Consider the following 21,670-nt stretch of genomic DNA (forward strand, 5'->3'; position numbering starts at 1 on the left):
AAATTTGCATTACGATGTATAACATTACAATAAATATTAGATTTAACACTGTACGGCTATGACACAGTGTGTGTGTGTGTGTGTGTGTGTGTGTGTGTAGCCATGGAATGTGAGAGTGAAATCATCTAGATTCCACCATTGTGATTTTTTTTATGAGATATCTTAGTCCTAAACAAAATCCTGTGTATCATGTTTGAGGATGTGGAACGTACAAAGAGGAACTTAATAAGTTTGTGGACAAAGCATGTGAGTTTTAAACCAATGATGAGCTTTACACCAATTGTATGCTTGTATATTTAAATAATAACATTTATTATTATTATTGAAGTTACAGTTCGCATATAAATAAAAACATTTATTTATTCATGCATGCATGTATGCTTTGGGGTAAAATAAGGCATGGTTCAACTTGCCTCTAATTCAAAGCAAACTTCCACAACACCAAACAATTTAGAAAAATGTATTAAACTTTTGTTTTCACGTTGGCCTCGTCTATCCTAACAGAACAGTCTCTTCTAACATCCTCTTTTGTCTTCGTTATCATGATTCCGGTGACTTGTGGAATGGTACGGGAGAGTATTCGGTGTTATACGGTAAACTGCTACACCCCCATGTGCGCTTCCACATAATTGACATGGCGGAATTCCTCACTGGTCTGGTCTGGTCCACCGTGGACTTCGCAGCAGCGGAATGACATGCTTTCTGTTACGGGCATTTAGGGACTAACGAGTTAATAAGAAAGATTTACAGAATCCGAGGTAAGTAGACGAGTTTTGTTGAAAATATTAACGCGGTAATGTAATTTTCCGAAACGCTCTGAGACACTGTTTCACAAAGTTTCAAGTTGCAGAAAAGCGCGAGCCGGCTGACTCTTTGATGGGAAAGGGAAGTCTTGAACTGAATGGAAAACGAAACGAAACCTACACGAAACTTAGTGCTTTGAACTCTTAAAACTTTTGCTTTAGCTGATTTACTTTTATTTGTGTCTACTTTGACAGCTGTATTCAAACTAGTGAATACTTCAATTGTTAGGTTATGTGCATCCTGTGTACTTTTTATGCAGTAATTCGTAATCATCGTTAACGCTGCTTTATAAAACTTCAATTACATTCGTAATGCCTAAGTGAGAATTAAGAGAGGAGGCTTTTATAACATAATTATTCGCTATTGTGATTTTGTCCTCTGCATTTTTTTCCCGGAAAATTCTGGAATTCGAAGTCGATTCATTATGAAACTTTTTTTTTTAATCAACACAGGGGCCTGTTTGTATAATTTAAAAATCTTGCATTCGTATGCCTTTATCTATATAACATTTCCAAATGTCAAAGACAATTGGAAAATGACACGTCAATTCCCAGCAAGAAGTTGTTTGCTTAAGCGTCACGCGAATAATATACTTTCGTAATGGCTGAAATGTTACATCACTGAATTGAGCATGACGTATGTTGTATATTGTCTAGATAAAATCCAGTTTCGTCTGCATTACCATCATAATAACATACACTTGACTTCAGATAAGCGTTCTAATAGGAAACTGCGGACTTGCATTGTAGAATAGCGTTCTTTTGAGTCGAATCGTTTCAATGATTCAATTGAACCGGTTCACAAGAACGATTCGTTCTTTAATGGGACTGGATCAGTCCGTGCGGTTCTTTATAAAAACTCACTAACTCATTGAACCCGAGAAACATCTATTTCGCTTATTAAAATATAGAGCTGACAGTACCGTGTTTGAAGCATGCTGAGGATTTGATTGGTGGCACGAAAGTTACTTTAATAAGAGACATGTTTGATATAATACAAACACGCACAAACACACAGAGAAGATGTGTATTACAAGTAAAACGTATTGGAATTGTTTACAGGTTAATTGTATCGCCGTTTTTTCAACGCACAGGCGAAGCAGAAGCGTCACGTGATGACAAAATTATGTCACGACCGAAAGAATCGCTGAATCGGTTTGTTGAATCGAACAAGTAACGAGTCGGACTTTCTATGGGACCATTTAAGTGTTGTTTACTGTTTCCTTTAAAGATGCTAGTGTTAAAATGTGAACAGTTGTGAAAGAAAGAATGCATACTGTAACAAAAGCTGATTTAGGAAAACGCATTCAGCTGGTGTTGCGGATCATTTCGTGGACCGGATCTTTTAGCCAGAGGAAACCCGATCCCAAATACATGACGTCATGTGACATTCCAGAGCGAACCTTGAGGTGCAGAAAGCAGACTTGTAGACTTCAGAGACTCCAACCTTTGCATCAAGCTTGATTTCACCCCTTTAAGTCACTGCTGTAGTAGCCTATGCGTAGAGTTGGAACATGGAAAGTGATGTTCTGGAATGTGAAAGTTTTAAACAGCAGTGCAAACATCTCTTTTATTCTGTCAAACGCAGGGTTTTGCAGACTAATAGTGTATGTACTAAAGTTTTATTGTAAGTGATGCTTTAAATTACGTCCTGTGAAGGAAATGCACATTTCTGTGGTGGTAACCTGACCACAGGGTGAGCACTGATTTGTCAGCATCTCACACCCCCATTAAAACACACACAGGCGTACCCTGACCCCTCCCAACCCTACAGCCCTTTGGCCCCAAACTCAAACGTTAAAAGAATGCGGTGCTTGTGGGTATTTTCTAGAGTCCCATTCCATTCTTTGGCTCAGTCTCCAGTTCTTGTGATAACGCCAGGCTATATTTAGCGCTTTATACACTCTCCTTAACATTTAATGCAAATACACATTGCAGACAAATTTTTACAGATTACCCACTTTTATCCACCACTGCATTCTCATCCTGTACCGTCGTGTGTAGTACACCTGGTTTGCTCTCTGGGTTCTCCACTGTCCACCACCTCCCTAGCGTTTGTGCTAATTGTATTTGAAAATCCGACATTTTGCTCTATCTGCCTCCATCATTTCCTGAGAGCGATTGAAATGATCTGTCGAGCTGTCTGTACTCCTTTGTTGTCGTTATCGAATCGGTTGTGCCGAATTATTGCTAATGCCAGTTACCCTGAGGGTAGCTGAGATGTTCTTATGAGAAACTCATGGTACATTTGTAAAACATTTAGGCAAGGCTTTTAGCACAGGGAAGGGTGGTGGTGGTGGTGGTGGTTAAAGATCTGGTTTAGGAATGGGTGATTCATGGAGAATTACTGTGAACCCTGATCACCATCATACCCTTGAGCAAAAAACCCATGGGTACCTCCTTCAATGTTGCTCTGTGAGATTTTTTCCACTGTTATTGGTTATGGTTGATGATTCAAACAAACCCATAAGTATGAGCAAATAGTTCCGGTCCTTGAATTTGATTGGTCTAGCAGTGTTCCAGAAGCGATGATGTAGTCCAATAGCACTAGGACTTCTCTGTGTTTGCGTGAGTCATTCATTCAACCAATTTGTTCAAAATCACTGATTCTTTCTGGAATAAAAAGAACCGACTGTCTTTATGAATGAGTCATTGAATCTATTATGCAACTGATTTATTGTACTGACTCTTGCCATTTCTAAAATTAATTCGTTTTCTCCTTAGGGAAATGAAAGAAAACATAAAAACAAACCAAATGTGAGCTATGAGATTGTTAATTCTAATATATGCTTTTATTGAAGCCATCAAGACACATTATTTTGAACTTGTTTTTGAAATAATTGTTATTAACAGCATAATTCCTGGTTTTGCATGATACAGTTCACCTTGTAGCTTGTTGGTTTGGTTGATCATTGGTTCATAAGACAATAAAAAAAATCCCAATTTGAAAACCGAAAGGGAAAATACTTTCAGAACCATATGACACATCTTCATATGGCAGAAATTGTCAAATTAGTGTGTGGCTCCAAATTCAGCCACAAAATCTTTAAAAGTGAGTCATTTAGTTAATTTGTTCAAAAACACTGATTCTGTATCACCACTACTGAGTGGTGATTCAACGGTTAATTCTATTTTGACTTTGTTTGGAACTGTTTTTGTTGGTGAAGCAAAAATGGAGTTGACGTGTTTCTCCACTCAGATGCTGTAGATGGTTTATTTCTGAACTGGTGCATAATTTAGTTCTTCCTTCCTTCCTTCTTGATCCTGACCTGTTTGAGCATAGTTGCAACAGAATGCACATGAATGGATTTTTAGGTGCCGAGACCAAACTTTTCCCGCCCTTTTATCTCATCAACCATAAATTGCTGGAGGCAGGATTGAGGTGTGGACATTGGTCCTTGTCTGATCATAAGAACCAGATCCAGCAATGCTTTGAATCAGATGTTTCATGACTTGGGGGATCTACCTGCTACTAAGCGTAACATGTTTGGTACAGATGTCCGAAACCCGAATGCAAACTAACCTAGCTTGCCTGTTTGTAGCTGAGGCCCAAATCAGGATAAGGAATGTGACCTATTGACCTTTAGAAGAAGAGGCAGGGAAAGTGGCTATGGTGAAGAGTGCTGCCTGTTCATTCTGTACATACAAGCACGTGTTTATTCCCACTTTTGCATGGCTGGTGGTTTGTAAAATGTGATTTTTGAAATATGTTTGAAGTCTAAATTGGCTGATTATGGTGAGAATTTCAGTAACAAATAAATAAAAAATAATACGACTAAAACTATGTATCTTTAACAACTCATTGTCAACTAGTCGGTGATGACACTGATTGAACTAACTGGTTTGATTCATTTATTTGTGATTCAGACTACACTGTTCACGTTGTATGTTTTGATTCTCAAAAAAGAACCAGTTCATAAGAGTTGTTTGTTTGGGGATTAAACTACATTGTTGCGCTATATATTTAGATTCACTAAAAACAGAACCTGTTCATAAGAGTCATTCTTTATGATTCAAACTACCCTTTTCCTGCTGCATGTTTTGATTCACTAAAAAGAAACGACTCATAAGAGTCATTTGTTCAGGAATCGGACTATGCTGTTTGCACTGTATATATTTGATTCACTAAAATGAACCAACTTGTAAGAGTTGTTTGTTCGAGAATCAGATTATGCAGTTTAAATATGTTGTTGATTCACTAAAAGGAGCAGCTCTTTAGAGTCATTTGTCTAGGACTACACTGTTTGCGCTATTGATTCACTAAAAAAGAACTGGCTCATAAGTCGTTCAGATATTAATACCAAACTGATTCACTTGATAGATACGCTCTAGATTTTTATCTATCAACTTCTTCCTTTCTCAATCTGTAGCTCCATTTTTATTCCATCCCTGCACACAATTAGGATGTTAAGGGTGTGAGACTGTATAATTTTCTCCAATGTGACCCTGCGCAACTCCTCCGTGTGACTGGAGAATATGATTCACTCAGCCTGACCCAGTTAAGATGCTCCTCTGCTCCTTCTCAGTGCTCAGAGGCTGGATCACGTTTCATATTGGGGTTACGCAACACTGAATTTGGATCCTGGGAATCACTTTTCTGTCGTCTTTCTCTGTACTGTCCCTCATTTTTTGTCCCCTCGCTCCTAGTGTCTTTTACTGTAAGGTGAGAGTGGATGAAGTTTCACTGCAGGCAGAAACAGGGTCAGCTTTTTGAGCTCAGCTGGGTGTGTAACTGCATTATTGTGCCTTCAGGGAGGAACAGGTCGTGCTCTGGAGTCTGTGGTGTCAGTATTGGGTAACACCTTTATCTGTTAAACAGGACAGAGGCACTGAGATGTGTCCTGATGCTGTTATATAGACTGAAGGAGAAGAAAATAACAATTTAATATCACAAATAATTGTCTTGGATAGAAAAGTGATTCTTTAGTCATTTTTAGCAATCTCTCAAGTATCAGAAGAGATCTCAACAATGTCACAAATCAAATCTGAAATCAGATATAAGAGATCAAAATGATCTGGGCTGTGCGATCCACATTTGTTTTATAGCTCTATGCTCATACTGTTATTAACTAATCTGAAAGACATTTGAGAACTCATTTTAAGGAGTAGTTCACCCAAAAATAAAACTTCAGTCATCGTTTACTAATCCTCATGTTGTTTCAGATCTGCATGATTTTCGATCTGCACATGATTAGCGTTTTTTACTATAATATCATAATTATTGTTTTAATGATGTGCGAGGAGACATTATTGAAAATGCCACTTTTAGTATGTCACAATTTTTTTTCATGTAACATTATTTATGCAAATGTAATTGCAGTGTCATGCATGCCACCTCTAATCAAGAGTATTAATCAAAATATCTAAATGCCACTTTAGATGCTGCATCTGTGCCACATCTGCAATGCAAATATGGATTTGTTGATACTGATTTCAGTTGATTAGTAGCATCTTTTTTAATCTAATTAAATGTAGGAGTTTGACGAGATGATGCATACGTCTGATAAGGATAGAAAAGTGTCTACATAAATGGTAAAAATCACTTTAATGGAGCAAATATTACTTCCTAATTGAACTTTAAACATATTCTCTAATTATAATTATGGCTAATATCCCAGAAAATGTTGAAATATTTTTGTCATTAATGCATTAATGTTAACTTTAGACTGAAATTTTTGATGCTGTTCGTTAATAATATGAATATGTGCATACACAACTGAGATTTCTGTAAATAATAACTACAGGTTTCAGTCTTGTGTGGTTAAATTAGACTTAAGGGCTGTTTACACCAAAGACAATAACCAAAAATAATAATATTAGCATCGACACCAAAAATGGTGGAATTCTGTTTATTATAATTGTCTTCTGCCACTTTAAATACGCAATCCTTTCAAAGTCGGGTGGATTCTGAATGACTATGAATGTTTTTTTGTTCATCAGAAAGTGATTCCAATGATATTGTTGCTAAGTGACGTTATTGTCATAGCTTCGGTGTGTAAATTTGTCAAAACTTTATTAATTGTTGTTAACGGACCTTTACACTTTAACTTTGTAACACTAGACTGATAGGCAAACTCCTCACCTAGAACAATATACTAGACCAGACGCAAATAAAGGCCAGTCAGTTGGTTCATTATTCTGCCACACTCCTGTAATGTGTCCTCGATTTCCTGTCTGTGCCTCGTCTGGACTGTTATCGCTTCAGTTCCATTGTGGCCGAGGTTGCGGAGATATTTTTAAAGAGGTGATGTCATCTGGCTGTAAACGCTGATCAGAGTCACAGACGTGAGTCAACGTCGGGGAGATGAAAATCCTGAGCGCTCCGAGGTGAGATGGAGTTACTTTGCAGGCGAAAAAATGTGACATTTAGATTGTTTCTCATTCCTTGGGAATGTGCGTGTGCAAGCCTGAGCATGTGTTTTGTGTGTGTGTGCAGCTGATCAGGGCTGAAGGAAGGGATGGAATGAGAGAATAAAGGAACGAGGGGGAGATGAAGAGGAAAAAGTGATGGTTTTCTTGATTTCCCAGCTTCCTCAATGTTATTATGTGCCATTAGCTGGATTATAGGCCCATGCCAGACTGGGTCCACATCTGGGACTGTAAACCTGCCAGATGCAAGAACAGATTTCTAAAAAGAATGAAATCTGTCTTGTGGTGTGTGTGGCAGGGTGCTGTTGTTAGTGCTTGTTTGCTGTTGTGAAGATCTTTAAAGCTGAAGTGTGCTTTTTTTCTAAAGTATGTGTAGTTGTAAAGAGTAAGGTTGATTCCTTGTAAGCACTGTGGTGCTATCAAAACATTGTCTTGTTGATTTGAGCTTCCTGACTGGCCTTTACACAGCAACAGCCAGTGGTGTGAATTTGAGGTCGGAATATCTGTTGTGTCAACTAATGGTTAATGAGTATTAAGGAAACCTGTCTGAATATAATCATGCTTGCAAAAAACACACCCTTCGCTTTTAAATGTTACTGCGAATTTGCATCGTTGCAGTGCTTCTGCTGTAGAATGTTACTGTACATAGCAGATGTGTCTTTTTAATGTTTAGGGAGGTTTAAGGAAGTTGATTCTGTAAAAATCTTGTGGTTTAAATGTCATCTATGTTCGAATTAGGTTAGAGTTGAATTCCCTGGTTCCGGTAATAGCCCGTAGTTACCTGTAAATTCAGACCAAAGTTGAATTTTCATTTTTTTTACGCTTAAAACAGTACAAATACAGTTAAATAAATACATTCATAAAAAATTAAATAATTTTTGTGTGTATATATATATATATATATATATGTATATGTGTATGTAAAATACAATTTTTGTACATGTCAGTTGACTCAGAATATAAACTACTGCTCAAAAGTTTGTGTTGGATTCTATTTTTCAAAGAAATCTCTTCCTCATCCCAGACTTTTGAATGGTTGTGTATCTTTCTAAAGAGTTATTCCCTTCCAAATATGTAAGAAAATTGAAATACCATGTCATCTGATCATTTTTAAATATTATTGCTCTTTCATGCCTCAGGCCTCCTTCATTAATTTGTTTGGCTGATGTATCGGGTTTTTTTTTCTTCAGGTGTTTTGTGTCATTTGAGATCTCTGAAACTCCAGAGGGCAAATATTGCTGTTTATCTTATAGCCTTTCTTCCGAATTTGGCAAAACACAACATACCTATCCAATTGCACTCTGATCCATGTCCTCTGTGATCGTCAAACATCCAGGTCCTGAGGAGGATCTGAGATGATGTCATCAAGGAAACGATTGTTTCACTGGTGTTGTTTTGGTTGTATGAAAGGCGTGCTGTTTGACTGTGAGGGGGTGTGAGGGCGACGGGGAAGTGGTCTAGGGAATACCCCACATTGCTAGAACCTCAACCTTGCCATGAAAGGACTCTCTGTGTCTTTCCTGATTGACACTTGCTGTGACGTGGTCACAACAACATGACCCGTGAAGGCAGGGGGTCCGGCCTCTTTGTGTGACACCCCCCTCTCCGCTCCCCCCGGCTCTGACATTGTATGAATCTTCTCAACTTTTCTCTCAGGGGATTTAGTCCTTAAATGCCCCCCTCAACCCTACAGAAGTTCAGACTCCAGCCATCCTCAGGAATGAGGGGAATGAGGAGAGCAGAAAGAAAAGAGAGAATGAATTGAGAGCCTGAGGGGTAAAGAGAGAGGAGGGGGAACAGGAGAAGAGAGAAGGTTTTTGGACCCCGGAGGCTTTGGCGTGTTAAGCCGTAGTGTTAATGATTTTAGTTGGGCGGTAATTACAGGCTGTGGCGTAGAGCGCAGAGGAAAGGAAAACAAGCATGCTCTGAATGAGAAAGACTGCAGGGTGCTTCAAGTGAGGTTAATGTAGAGCTTCTGTCCATGTAAGTGTTAAAGACAAGACCAAGACTCTTCCAAAACCTGTCTTTTCCGTTACAGAGGCTGACTCGTGTTTATTTTTTCTCCATTGGAATGATGCATGTTAGTTAAAAGAAAATAATTGTCTGAAATAGTTTTTGATCTGAGTATTTTTATTTTATTTTTTTATTAAAATGTAGCTAATATTTCAATGTAATGAGTTGTTCCCCCTTCCTTTGCAGCTGACATCACCAAGACTTTTCAGTCTCTTGTCATCTAGAGAACACATAAAGTAATGTAAAGTAACTTTACCAAGTGAAGTTAATATACTGTTTATACTGAGTACACTGTATATATGTCAAGTTGTGGAGATTGTGGGCTGTGAATCATTTTATGTTAACTTTCAAGGAAGCAGGTTGGCTGTGGGTGGTGTGTGTGTGTGTGTGTTTAGCGGTGGAAGTGAAGGCATTTATGACCCAATAAAAAGCCTCCGACCTCTATTCTCGCGTCTTCCTCTCTCCTGGAGATCAGAGGACGTCTCTCGTCTACAATTCCTCACGTCTTAAAAATTCAGAGTATGTAGGTGATTTTTGTGGTTTTTAACAGCCAGCTGAAATTATTCTAACAAAAAAGAACCACAAAATTTTATGAACATCCTGCCCTGGTTAAGAAACAATGTATGGACCTGAAGGTACTTTTTCATAGCTTGGGTCTTCTGTCTGTAATCTCTGTATAGCCATTGTTTTTCCTGTGCTTCTTCAGAACATCAGATGAATGATTTTGTTGCTCTGGGTTTGACCCCTGGGGGTGACAATTGTGTTTGGAGTTAAATGGGACAGGTTATTGCTTTTGCAGAGGAAAATAGCACCAGTCAGCTGAGAAGACATTATCATTGCTGTGCTGATCTTTCCCCCCCACCTGAACTTTGGCTGTTTTTTAAAGAGTTTTAAGAGTGTCATGTGAAGCAATTCTGTGAGGTGTTCATCCAGTGTGACAAGCAATATTGCGTTTGTTTTGAGGACAGAAGTGCAGTCTTTCTACGTCAATCTAAACGATACAGTACTGACTTGTCTTGACTTCTGTATCTGTTGTGCAAGTGTTTTATGCTGTAAAGGCTGCAGCCTACACCCTGATTTTCTGTATTACGCAAAAGTAGAATTAGTTCATTTCAAATCATGATATGTTAAAAATAGTGCACTAGGAAGTTGAAATAGGACTTTGTGTTGTTCTTTGAACACAAAGTGGAAACTGCCACATTCATTTTTAAATGTGTCGATCTAAATGTTAAAAATGAGTTTTACAAATGCAATGAACATGCTAATTGTACGTTTGAATCGAAAACTGTCATTCACAGTTATATTGCTGTAATTGTTTTCCAGTTATGGCCAATAAATGTAATACATGTTAAATAAATGTTATCTAATAAAACAAAAATCACTCAAATGAATCATGTGAATTTAAGAATCAAAGTATTATATATTGTACTGTATGAAACATGGATAACTATTAATTTTGAAATCTGCTGAAGACAAAAATCAGTTTCACTGGAAAAAAAACTAAAACAAATTGAGATTTATTGTAGTAAATGACTCTTCTGGAATAGTTCTTAATGGGTTAAACCCAGAAAAGCATAATATTTACTTTTTCAGCAAAAAGTGCAAATAATTATCTATGCATAACTTTTTTTTTTTTTTTTTACTTTATTATTTTAATTTATTTTATATATTTTTTACTTTATTATTTTAATTTATTTTATATATATATTTTTCTTTTCTTTTTAGAGGCACACATTTGCTGCATGACAAAGTTTCCCGTTTTTTTTTTTTTCCCTTTTTTTTTTTTTCTCTCTCTCTCTCAGTCTGGTCTCCTGGCTGTGGTGGAGAGACTGTCGCCCTATAACTGCATTTTATATACAGATTACATCAACCCTGCACAGATTACATCATCATATAAACATTGGTGACATCATAATGATTTCATCCCGTTCCATAACCCACCAGTAGCCTTTCAGTGAGATGTGTGTATTTGCTTTGTGTGTGTGTATGTCTGGATGGGGTTGCAGATGAGGATCTGCTTTAGTCTTCATCATTAGCTGATTTCAATTGAGGCTAATTGCTCATTTAAGGAGAGGCCTGGCTTATAGAGACTGTTTCACCGTGTAATCAGATATTATTTTAACAAAGTGGATATCTCTCTCTCTCAGGCTGTTGCAGGGAGGGCTCCATGAATGTTCGTCACCATGATGATGACGGACCAAATGCTGGACCTCTCGCTTCCATTGAGCAACGAGGTTCCCATGATGCACCACATGATCAATGGCGATGCACCACAGCAGGTGAGTTTGTAAAGTCAGACCTCATTTATCAACAGCCTCTCATTTTAAAAGCCAGAAATATTCCTCCAAGCTACAGCAACTTTTTAGCTAAGGCTAAAGACCTAGAATTGCCCCTTGTTCGACATAATGAACGTGTGACATCTGCTCTTGTTTTACAGGTGATCCTGGTCCAGGTGAACCCAGGTGAGACGTTCACCATCCGCACAGAAGACGGGGCTTTGCAATGCATTCAAGGTTTGTCCAATGAAGATCTTCATATTGCTCTTGCTAAATGTTACGTTCAAATCTGTGAGTGAATCAGACACGTCTGGAAAGGAATCAAGGTGTTTTCTCCACAGTCTATTTTACATTTAGTTTGTTTGTTTGGCATGTTTTCTGAAGACTGTTTCTGAATTCAAGCACACTCAGAAACATAGCCTAGAGTCTGATTTGCTTTGTTGGCAATTGGTATGAATCCATAAACCGAGGCAAATCTGCAATCTGGCATAACTTAAGTATAATTAACCTTTTATTGCATTATTTTTGCTTGCCTTTGCTGATATTCCCCACTAATTGCAACTTCACATCTCTAGAAATCTGCATACATTTTGCAACTCTTCTAGAACTAATAAAACCACAATTTTGTAATTTTACAAAAGTAATATTTATTTTTTCATATTTCTATTTAATTATAATTTTAATAATGATATAGTTATATTGGGTTACACTTGATTTTAAGGTGCCCATGTTATTATAGGGTTAGGATTAGGAATAGGCTTCAGAGTTAGTAGCATGTTATTATGGAAAATGGACTATTATTACTACAGTAAGTACATGTAACAAGTAGGCTACACATGTGTGTATGTGTGTATATATACAGTATATGTGTATGTATGTGTATGTGTGTGTGTGTGTGTGTATGTATGTATGTATGTATGTATGTATATATTCAAAAAATTTGCCCAGATTGTGCTGCCGTCCAAACAAGAACAGCAAACCAGAAGATTTTTTTTTATCACATTTTAAATCGCAATTGCAATTTTTATCAAACAAATCCCAAGTAGTTTTTTCCCTCCAAATTGTGCAGCCATAAAATGTTCTACATGATAATTATTTGCAAACCTCTAAGGGATTTAGGTCATGTGACGGTGCTACAAAACCATTTCTAACCCTCTTGTGTGTTTGGCCAGTGAAGAGGCGTTCGGTCACTGAAGCCCTACACTAAATTACATCTGACTTCATGATGTCTTTTTAACTTCATAAAGGCCACCGAATTCCCTCAGTAAAAGTTTTGCAAGTGCATGTAAGAGATTAAAAGCGGAGAGTCACGGTAGCCTAGACCACAGGATACTGGATCTGACCGTCTGAGCGCTCACATCACTGTTTACACAGCTAAGAGGAGCTGCAATGACTGTTTAATTCAATTTGTCCAATGAGAATAGCAGAATCAGCAGCGGAGGGCTGTTTGGTTTATGCTAGAGACGAAGCTGGCAGCTGGCCGACAGAGAGAATGTAGACAGAGAAAGAGAGTCTGTACCTCACAGGTGTGGAGAAGATGCAGTTGAAGGCCACTGTAATGTTCTGGCATGTTCGGGATAAGAACTTTTTGTTTAATTTTCTAACGTTTGTACGATCTTTGCCAGCTGCACTGGATAAGCCAAGTCTCCTGTTATTCTTTGATGTTGACTTTGCATTTTTGCAAACAATTTGCTGATAAATGTTTTCCCAGGGCTGGGCAGTGTACTGTTGGCTTATCTTTATTAAAACAGTTCTGTAAAGAGGTGCCACATACTATGTCTGTAATTCAGAGCCCCTTTAGCATTTGAGATTGTCTGAAAGTGCTAAATGAAGCTCTGTGGACATTTCTCATGCAGGATATGATTCCATAAATCACAGTAATTGCCTTTATTTTTTTTTTCTGTGACATTTCTGACTGCTTACTGTTGCTGGTTGTTAGGTTGTCTGAATGACAAGTCGACAAATTGGACTTAAAAAAGCTCTGTGTGCTGTAATTAGGCCGGATTTAAAGGAACAGTTCACAATGATGATAACTGTCCTCATTTTCTCACCCTTATGTATGGAAGCTCATTTCTGCCACTGAATAAAAAAAGGTAATTGCGACTTTTTATCTCACAGACATTTTTCACAGAATTGTGTGATACACATTTTATTTATTTTTCTCAGAATTGTAAGATATAAACCCACAGTTGTGAGTTATAAAGTCAGAATTTCAAGATATAGCTAAAGTCAGAATTACTGGATATAAACTTGCAATTCTGACTTTTTCTGTTAGAATTGTGTTTATATCCTGCAATTCTGATGTTATATCTCGCAATTGCAAGTTTATATCATGCAATTCTGAGAAAAAAATAAGAATTACGAGTTTATATCTTGCAGTTCTGACTTTTTTCTTGCATTTTGGAGTTTATATCGCGCAATTCTGACTTTTTTCTCAGAATTGTGAGATATAAACTCGCAATTCTGAGAATGTCATTCTTTTTTTCCCCTAATAACTCACAATTGCGAGTTTTTATATCCTTTTATATCTCGCAATTCTGAGAGAAATGTCAGAATTGCGATATAAACTCGCATTTGCAAGAAAAAAGCCAGAATTTCCCATTTATATCTCAAAATTCTGACTTTATTACTCGCGAGTTTATATCGCACAATTCTGAGAAAAAATTCAGAATTGCAAATTTATATCATGCAGTTCTGAGAAAAGTCAGAATTGCAAGATGTAAACTTGCAATCGAGAGAAAAAAAGTCAGAATTGTGAGAGAAAAAGTTGCAATTAAAAATTTTTTTATTGTGGCGGGAACTTTTTTTTTTTTTTTTTTGAAAGAAGTCTTTTATGCTTGCCAAGGCTACGTTTATTTAATCAGAAATACAGTCAAAACAGTAACATTGTGAAATATTTACTACAGCTTAAAATAACTCTTTTCTGTTGTAATATATTTAAAGTTATTTATTCATTCCAATATACTTTGAAAAAATAAGATTCTTTAAAAAGTAGTGTAAATATACAATATTTATAAGTAAATAACTTTTATTTTAGTGGCCAATTATGCAAAGAGTGTCTGGACAACCAGTGTCGACTGTGTTAATTAGAATGAGTAATCCAGTTTTATGAGATCTAGCTTTTATGTTGTTTTTTGTGAAGCTGTTTGTGTGGTAAGAAGAGTTTTTCAGTGGAAGCGTACAGGCCAAGAGGAAAAGCAGCATGTGGGGTTTGCTTTCCAGTCCTGCTGAGGTTTATGAAGCAGAAAAACATCTGAATTCAACTTCCTCCTCCTCTGAATCACCTTTCCTGCCAGGCGTAGGGCTTCTGATGGACGTCTGCAGGATTGACACTGATGCAATCCTTCCGAGCAACGGTCAATAGAATTGTGAGGTGTTACAAAAATTTGTTCCGCTGCTCAGATCCGTCACTGTGCATTAGTCTGTATCCTTACAGGCATACTATCGACTCACTCTCATCAGGAGGCCTGTAAAATACACACACATGCATGCATTCCAGACTAATGACCCTTTTTCACTCTCCTCGATTTTATTTATTTGCATTGTGAGTAAGTTCACCTGATTTTCGCTCTCTGCGTCCTTGTATTCCAGCGCTATCTCTTCCCTTCACTCCTTTTCTCTGGACTGAGTAAATATGTTTCCTGCTGATGTGGCTCGCACGCCCCCCCCCCCTTCTCTGTGGCCCCCCGAATCCCTCACCCCTTTCCTCCACCTCCGAGAAACAGAACTCCAAAATGCAGATGTCTAATATTAGCAACCACGGTTTTGAAAAACTGTGTGCAAAAAATGTCTCCCTTCTGACAGTCGAGAGAGCAAGAGGCCTTGGGCAGATGTTTAGAAGCGAAGGAAAACTTCTAAAAGAATGTGTACATGTGGAGATCAGGCACCGCTAACACATCACACCTGGCCCAGCACTCTTTGCAGATTAACCCTGTGCAGACGGCAGTCGCCTGTGGCCTCAGGGGAGACTAAATACGGACACCGTCTTGGGGGGAGCGAGTTGCGCTGAGCTTTTGATCTCGCTGTGGGACATGCTGGTCTTGATGGACGTCACATTGCTTGCTCATGTTAAAGCATCATAAAACATTGTGTCTGGCTCATCTCTGTTTTGGAGTTTTCTACAGGACCTGAGTGGAATATCCAGAGTTCCCTAAAATGGAACGACTGACCAAACTGTGGAACGTCTTTCATTAAATTGATCAAAAGTGACAGTAGGCATTTATAATATTTCAAATGATGTTTCAAATAAATGCTGTTCTTTTGAACTTTATATTCATCCTGAAGAAAAAGCATCATGGTTTTCCACAAAATAGAAATCTGTTTTCAACATTGGTAATCAGAAATGTTTCTTGAGCAGCAATTCAGCATATTAGAATGATTTCTGAAGGATCATGTGACATTAATGACTGGAGTAATGGCTGCTAAAAATTAAGCTTTGCCATTAAAAAAAAAAAAAAAAAAAAAAAAAAATGGTACCATGTCTAAGTTGGGTAAACTTCTACAGCGATAAACAGAAACTGCAACAAATTTAATTTTGCGTTCCCATTGGCTCTAATAGCAAAAAAAAAAAAGATCCATGCTCGTGTTTTTGACTTCTCAAAAGAGGAAAAAATAATTGAGAGAGAGACTATATTGGTCAGGCGGTTGAGTAAATTATTTTTGTTTTCTTTGCGCAAAAAAAGCATTCTTGTGCCGTCGCAAATCTGCAGTTGAGCCACTGATGTCACATGGACTGTTTTACCGATGTATTGACTACGTTTCTGGACCTGAGAACATTTCAAATAGCCCTCCGATTTCATCAAAAACATCTTGATTTGTGTTCCAAAGATGAACGAAGGTCTTACGACATGAGGGTGAGTAATTGATGACAGAATTTTCATTTTGGGGTGAACTAACCCTTTAATCACTGTGGAAATGTGACATCATAGTCTGTGGAAAAAGGGTCCATTATGCAATCATAATAGTAGTAATAATAATGTCCACAATACTCTATATAGAGAAACACAACTTTCTACACTTGCACGCAAACCGAGAGTCTCACACAGTTATGTATGTGCAGAGATGCATATACATGCTAAGAGACGTTGACGCCTCCCACAGTAGCCTGAGCGAATACAAACAGCAAAGAGCAGGAGTTCCAGGAACAGATGGTGGTTAGTTTTATATATATATATTAAAAAAATGCAGCTTATTTCAAACTCACTAACTCAAGTTCAGGTTATTTTGCTCTCTCCTTGCTCTTTGTTGTTCCTGTTTTTCGTTGCACTGTTTTCCTTTTTATTGCATTTTGGAGTTTTTTTTTTTCCCTCGTTTAGTGTGTGACTGTTCTCATCTGGTCTGCGCTCTTTCCTGGTGGAGGAAACCCCCTCTGCCGCACAGATGATCATAGCAGAGCTTCAATTCCATTCCTCTGACTCACTCTGTTGAGGAACAGTGGATTTTTGTGTGCATCATGGAACGGGCAGAGAGAGCGGTCCGAGGAAAAGAGCAGCGTTGTGTCTCAGTCACGTCCTTTCGGTGGCATGCTCTCTGTGCGTGTGTCCATGAATGTGCCAATCTTTACTAAATCTATTGGCACCCTTGATACTTTTTTTGAAAGGCGCTTTTGAGCGAAAGCTCTCAGAGGAAAACCTTATTGCTCAGAGGTTGCTCTTTCGTGGCTTAGGAGACATAAAGTCAGCGTGGAATTCAAATTGATCCTGTTTATTTTTCTTATAAACGTTCCTAGGCTTTTTATGCATGAATCATTGGTGCATGTTATTTCAAAGGAAAAAATCTTTGTAACCTTTCTTCAAAATTCCTCCCCTTCTGAAATGACTTTCTTCCTGGGTTGACATCATCAAACCCTCTTATATTTAAACCCCGATCATGACCAATCAGTTCCTAATGGATAAAGTCAAGTCCCACCCTACTTTTTCTTCCTGATTGGATATCCTGTTTTATTTAGAAATGAGTCACATTATAAAAGTAGAATGGTTTGTGAATTCTTCGTTTTTTTTCTCTTTGAAGTTTCAGCTTACAGATATTTCATTTCAAATTACTTGGTATGCAAATAGAAACAAATGAGGTTATTAACAGATTAGGAAGGCTGTGATTCATTAGAATAATTATATGCACTGAGGGTTTTAGAGTGACGCATTATATTGTTCAGTTGCACGCGTACAGCTCATGATTCAGTGTTTCAGCATCTCAGAGCATTCATTGAACTCATTTATTGAAACCCACAGCACATATTTTGGAAACTTCAGATTTTTTACATTTGGTCTATTAAATAAAATTTGTAGGGATGTAACGATGCACCCCAAGCCGGTTGAAAATTGATACAAATATGTGGTGTTTCAAATCGGTTGAGATGTTAAACAAATTGTGATACAGTTGGGGGTGGGAGTTTATATGAATAGAGGGGAACTGACTGGCTGTTTTTATAAAAATTTAGATGGTATTTTCTTTTCATCTTGCCTCTGTATAACGCATATTAAAGCATTGTTCAAGCACAGCAGCTTCTTTGTTTACAGCGGTAACAAAGGAAATGCTATATTTGCTGCTTTTTTGTACATTTTCATTCAGACTGTCTGCTGTTTTTGTTTCGTGCAGATGTTTTATGTAGTGAAGTCAGACCATTGTTTTTTTTGCTTCAAATTTCGAAATCATATAATCTAATTTGGAAACTGCTTGGTTGGATCGTGATTAAATTACAGTGGTTGCATCAAATTTTACATGGAAAGAGCACAAGCAAATCCTTAGTTTGTTTATATGAAGAGATTTTATTTATTTTGTTTTAGTTTGAGTTTTTCAAAATTTCAGTTTAGTTTTATTTTACATATTTCAATTTCACAAAGAAATGTGCAGCATTTTGTCCAAGCAATGATAAAAAAAAGATTTCATTTATAATTTGTCTTAAATCTCATATTGTTAAAAAAAATCCCTAAAACTTTGTATGAATTTACTTCTTTACATATAAGTCTTGATTCACTCTCCTTTTAGACTTGTTGGTGTATAGGACAAACAGTTGAGCTATTAACGAGATCTCAATTGTGATTTTTCTTTCGTACTGCTTCTGCTGCTTGTTTCATTTAAAAGTTTTCGTATCCTAATTCCCTGGTTTTCAACCTACTGCCGCCACATTCTCCAGAACATTACACAGTGGAACATTCCACCAGTTTGTTTTTTCTCCTCCTCCTCTCTCTCTTTCTCATTTCTCTTGCTCTTTCTCCGTTCTTTTTTGCTGACCTACTATTTTCAGCTACCGCTGTGTCCTGCAGCAGGCTTTCTGCGTGCCTTCATGGGGCAGTGGTTTGGTAATCGTAGTCTCAAGTTCCAGGATAACAAGGGCACGCATAAAAACAAACCCGGCAGATTGACACCTTCGGTCCCTGCCAGCTCTCTGGCACAGTTTGCACTACCCGACCCGAACAGGATGAGTGTGCACTTCATGAGAGTGAACTCCATAACCCTCCTCTGGTTTACTAACCTGTGCAAACCCACATCACAGATTTAATCTGAGCCTTCTTAAAGGGACAGTTCACCCAAAAATGAAGGTTCTGTTATTATTTACTCACCCTCATGACTTCTGTGGAACAAAAAAGGAAAATTTTTGAAGAAAGTGCCCAAACAAAGATATCATATGACTTCAAAAACCTTGCAATATAGTCCATAAGTCATATTGGGTCACTTATGTGTGTGTATTGTGTCCTTTTTGTAGCTTGACAGAACCAGTCTCCAATTACTTTCATTGTATTGCAAACATTGGGCAGAATATTTTTCATAAATGTACTTTTTGTGCTCCACAGAAGAAAGAAAGAAATACAGTTTTACATTTTTGAGCAGACTGCCCCTTTAAAAGCAACTCTTTGTGTCGGTGTGTATTTTTTCGTCTTTATCTGCTAAATTTAATCCTGGGATATATTTAAATTAAGGAGCCACACTGAACCTGATCTCCATCTGCAGTAACATGAGCACAGTTTGGGCTTTTTAAGGAATTTTTTAGACAGACAATGGCACCATTTATGAACGTGACAGGCTTCATCCAGACAGGGCTGATCCAAGAGTCTTTCTCTCTCTCCATCTGTCTGTCTTCCTCTCTCGCCCTCTCTATCTGTTGAGTCTGAACTGTAGATCATGTCAGAGCAAAGGAAACTCCTTCCTGAGCACAGAGCATGTTAGAGCAAGTCTGCCATGGTAGTCTCCCCTTTTCCCTCTTGCTTTACAGTATTTCTTCTGCACCTTTATATTTGTGTATACCTAGTGTGCTTAAAATCAACATGATGTCAAAATTCACCCGAATGGCCTTCTTAAAACACATTCCTGGTCATCAATGCACATTCCTCCAAAGAACTACTTCAACTTCCTCCAATGAAGCTGAAATAAAATATAAATATTAGACGAAAAACCTAAATCAGAAATGTTGCCTTAGAAACTAACTGAAATAAAATCGGTTTAAGTTTTTAAAATTTAGGTTGAAGTACTAAAATTACTGAAATTTAAAACTGAAAAAGTAAATAAAGCTAAATAGAAATACTAAAAATAAAAATAACAAAAGCACATGATTTAAATCAAATTAAATGAAATAGAAATAGATTAAATTAAATAAAAATCATAAAGAACTTCAACTTCAGTGAAAATCAGAAATGAAAGAGTTTAAGTATAAAATTACTGAAATGAAAACTGAAATAAAATGATTGAAATAAAATAAAATGAAATAGAAATAAATGTAAAGATTTTGAACTTAAATTTTTCTTTCATTTCTGATTTTTATTTCTTTTTAATTGATTTTCAGTGAAGTTGAAGTACTAAAATTACTTAAATTAAAACTGAAATAAAATAAATGGAGAGCTAAATTGAAATATAAAAAAAACCTAATAAAGCACATGACTGAAATGGTTAATTAAAATAAAACTGAAATAAAATAGAATATAAATATTAGATTAAAAAGTTTGTTTTATTTCAGTTAGTTGCCAAGTTTCTCATAATCATTTAAGTTGAAGTACAATTATTGAAATTAAAACAGAAATAAAAAATAGAGCTAAAGAGGAATATTAAAATACCAAAAAATAAGCACGTGACTGAAATAAAGTTAATTGAAATAAAGCTGAAATAAAATATCAATATTATATTAAAAAAACATCCATTTAATTGGCTTTTTTTTTTTTTTTTTTTGTTAAAAATACTAAAATTACTGAAATTAAAACTAAAATAAAAAATAAACAAAGCTATATATAAATATTTAAAAACTAGAAAAAACAAGCACAAAATGACTAAAACTTAAACGCTAATTGAAAATATAAAACTAAATGCTTATTCAACATATTAATAAATACTTTAATAGTATGTTAATAATAATAATAATAAAATAACACTGCCAAAAAAAAAAAAAAAATTTAATTAGTGAATGTTGTTTACTAATTGTATTTACATCTTAGATCACTCACTAGTACAAGAGTCAACCAAACAAACCAAACTCTAGCATCAAACGGACTCAGATCCGTACCAGAAGCTCTAATGTTAAAATTCACTGAGAAACCCCCATGTTGAGAATGGCAGAGCTGCGCTGATCAGGCGTGCAGGGCTGGAGAGGAGCTGGAGAAGGTCAGGTCTGCCTCCTACATAACTTTCCTTTCCCATTCACTAGGGAATCACCCTACACAAGAGTCCCTTCAGCCCCAGCGAGGTCAATGCGTGTCTCTGAGACGGCTACTGAAATCATTGGCCAGTAGCTATAAATCAGAGGCGCGTCTTTACCGTTGCGTGATTCACTCGAGCTTCCGTTGCTTTTGGTTTTTTTCACGGATGTTGGGTGGGGAGAGGGTAAAGTTCTCACCCTGTTAACTCAGGATGGGAAGCATGGAAATGAAAACAATGCCTTGAAACACCAGAGATGGCCTGGCATGATAGCGACACCCTGGTCTAATTCTCTGAATGGGCTTTTATCAATGACACTGGGAGTAATTCAGGTCATTCCTCAGACTAATCAGCTGCTTAGGTGGGGGGTCGGTTGGAGGGTAGCCGTGAAGTAGTCTCGTTTTCCTGGAGGGCTGTTTGCGTAACGCTCTCCACGCAAGAGCTGAATGAGTCCGCAGACGATTTTTATTGCACATCCTGAAAGCCAACACCCTCCCACCCCAAACATGCTGGGAATTCACAACCAAGCGCTACATATCCACAGGGCTCACCGTTCCCAAGGCAGGGTGGATCTCTAGACTCACTGTTTGG

The 21,670-nt window shown here is 37.2% G+C and overlaps 1 protein-coding gene across 1 annotated transcript in view; it reads left to right on the forward strand.

Annotated features, from left to right (window-relative positions):
- The first annotated feature begins 581 nt into the window (after nt 1–581).
- fndc3bb (fibronectin type III domain containing 3Bb) overlaps nt 582–21,670 on the forward strand; it is a 63,725-nt gene continuing 42,636 nt past the window's right edge. Inside the window, exons 1-3 of the mRNA XM_058765369.1 lie at nt 582–758; nt 11,333–11,464; nt 11,623–11,698. Of these exons, the coding sequence (XP_058621352.1) occupies nt 11,357–11,464; nt 11,623–11,698 (184 nt within the window). The 5' untranslated portion in view covers nt 582–758; nt 11,333–11,356. The remainder of the gene's footprint in view (nt 759–11,332; nt 11,465–11,622; nt 11,699–21,670) is intronic.

The sequence above is a fragment of the Onychostoma macrolepis genome, chromosome 24, assembly GCF_012432095.1.
Source record: "Onychostoma macrolepis isolate SWU-2019 chromosome 24, ASM1243209v1, whole genome shotgun sequence".
Taxonomy (NCBI): Eukaryota; Metazoa; Chordata; class Actinopteri; order Cypriniformes; family Cyprinidae; genus Onychostoma; species Onychostoma macrolepis.